A 2312-nucleotide genomic window follows, 5' to 3' on the forward strand; every position below is an offset into this window, starting at 1 on the left:
CCCGGTGCGGTCCGTCAGAAAAAGCGGCCTCTCGGAGCACAACCTGGGCATCTCCCGGAGCAAAACCCCCGTGGATGACCCCATGAGCCTGCTGTACAACATGAACGACTGCTACTCCAAGCTGAAGGAGCTGGTGCCCAGCATCCCGCAGAACAAGAAAGTGAGCAAGATGGAAATCCTGCAGCACGTCATCGACTACATCCTGGACCTGCAGATCGCCTTGGACTCGCACCCCACCATCGTCAGCCTGCACCACCAGCGACCCGGGCAGAACCCTTCCTCCCGAACCCCTCTGACCACCCTGAACACAGACATCAGCATCCTCTCGCTACAGGTACGAGCCTCCCCCGCGCCCCCCGGCTCTGCCCTCCCCCAGGCGGGGTGGGCGAAGTCGGTCAGACGCCTCCGTAACGCGGGGACGGGGCCAGCCGTGCCCCGGGGCGCTTCGCTCCTGCCTCTTACCCTCGTGCCGTTTTCCTCCTCGCAGGCGTCCGAGTTCCCCTCAGAGCTCATGTCCAGCGACAGCAAAGCACTTTGTGGCTGAATCAAACGGTGAGTGCAGCGCCTCTCTTTTCGGAACTTGGGGTGAAAAGTGCTTCCCTGGGGAACGGGAGGCGCGGGGGTTATTGCAAAAAAATCGGTCCGAAAAGCTGGTGAGGAGATTCCTTTCTAATCAGTACGAAGTCAGACTTGACGACTGAGCCGTACAGTCCAAAGTGTGTTTTGTTGCCGAGGTTCATTAAGCAGCGCAGGCGGCTGTGATAGTAACTCCCTGCCGAATGCAAATTCTCTCCTTATCTCTTCTTGGAGTCTCAGCTTCCTGGGCCAAAGTGACTGATTAAGTTGGGAATCTTGGCACGATTCCTTCAATTCTGTGATGTGGTCTGCGCTATCAGTTAAAGAAGTGACTGCTTTTAATCAAGTAATTGCTGTGAGAGGCAGACTGGCGCCTCTGAGCACTGCGTTTGGAGAGATCAAACTGGAGATTGGACTGAGAATCCTCTCTCTACCCTTTTCCTCCAGTGTATGTTATTTTAACGTCCAAATCGCGCTGCTGAGGGCGAGTGTGTGAGCGTGTATGTGTTGCATCTGGACGCCAGGGTTTGCCCAATCTCTGAGTGTTTGGTTAAATGTTCAAACTGTGGCTTCCTCTCTGGCGCCAGTCTGTCCGGATCTCTGCCCTGTTAGCATTCTCCTAAATATGCCTCTCTTCAATCTCTTGCAGGTGTTCCACTCATGAGGGTTTTTTTTTTTTTGCACAAGAAAATGTCTACAGGATTTTTTTTTGAGGTGCTGAATTTATTTTTCAGCTGTATCCGGAGGGGGAAATCCACATCTAACTAAAAGGACCTTTTAAAATTAATAAAGAAGAAAAAAAAATTTCAAGATTGATCTTTATCCCCACCCCATTCTTCAACTTGGACTGAACCTAGTTATTTATGAAGAGACTCTTAAATACCCTTTCCCTAGTTGGAAGGCTTCCTTTATATACTATTCCCAACGTGGGGAGCGAAACAAAAATCTCACAAGGAGTTGCCCATTTTAAAGCAGACTTTGCCTTTTCTTCCAAAGGTGGAGCGTGAGTACCAGAAGGATCCAGTGTTCAGTTTTTTTAGGAAAGTCTGTGGTCAGAAATTACCTTTTGACACAAACCTAGGACTGAATGCTGTGTATATATTTATATATAAATATATATATATGAGTGAAACCTTGTGAACTCTTTAATTAGAGTTTTCTTGTATAGTGGCAGAAATCTACATTTCTGCAAAAAGTGTAATGATGTACTTAATCATGCTAAACTTTTTATAAAAGTTTAGTTGTAAACTTAACCCTTTTTATACAAAATAAATCAAGTGTGTTTATTGAACTGATTGCTTGCTTTATTCTTTGGGGACCAACTGTTTGCTGGCTTTGGTCTGTGTTGTGCTTTCTCTTTTATTTTAAATGCGTATACATTCTGTTTATGACTTTACTGAGTTAAAATTCAAATATGTAGAGAATATAAAGAATAAAATTACCTGAAGTGAATAACACTCCTTGTAACTTGTAGAATCTTATTTGAGTATATATTCCAAGTTTCTAAGTAACCTGCCTGTAAACAGTGCGAAAGGAAGGAGAGAAGTAACTTACTACAGAGTGGATGCAATTGACAAAGTGTTTGGAAACATACACAAAAGCAGTTAATCCTGAGACAGTCCCAGGGAGTGTTGCTATCTTTTTTTTTTTTCCCTCCCCTCTCCCGCCCCTACGGATGATTCAGTTCTCAGTGGTAATGGCCCAGATCTCTTAATTTGTGTTTAGAATAATCACTC

General features: G+C 45.7%; 1 protein-coding gene across 1 annotated transcript; it reads left to right on the forward strand.

Moving 5' to 3' along the window:
* Positions 1 to 6: 6 nt before the first annotated feature.
* Positions 7 to 2031, forward strand: ID2 (inhibitor of DNA binding 2, dominant negative helix-loop-helix protein). The gene is made up of 3 exons (XM_010155646.1): positions 7 to 334; positions 488 to 552; positions 1226 to 2031. The coding sequence occupies exons 1-2, from the start codon at positions 83 to 85 to the stop codon at positions 542 to 544; spliced, it is 309 nt and encodes a 102-aa protein (XP_010153948.1). The 5' UTR covers positions 7 to 82; the 3' UTR covers positions 545 to 552; positions 1226 to 2031.
* The last annotated feature ends 281 nt before the right edge of the window (positions 2032 to 2312 follow it).

This window comes from Eurypyga helias, unplaced genomic scaffold (genome assembly GCF_000690775.1).
Source record: "Eurypyga helias isolate BGI_N326 unplaced genomic scaffold, ASM69077v1 Scaffold48850, whole genome shotgun sequence".
NCBI lineage: Eukaryota > Metazoa > Chordata > Aves > Eurypygiformes > Eurypygidae > Eurypyga > Eurypyga helias.

Coding starts and splice junctions, on each gene's coding strand:
- ID2 (XM_010155646.1), top strand. CDS start 83: ATGAGCCTGCTGTACAACATGAACGACTGCTACTCCAAGCTGAAGGAG. Junction 335..487: donor TCAGCATCCTCTCGCTACAG/GTACGAGCCTCC, acceptor TCCTCCTCGCAG/GCGTCCGAGTTCCCCTCAGA.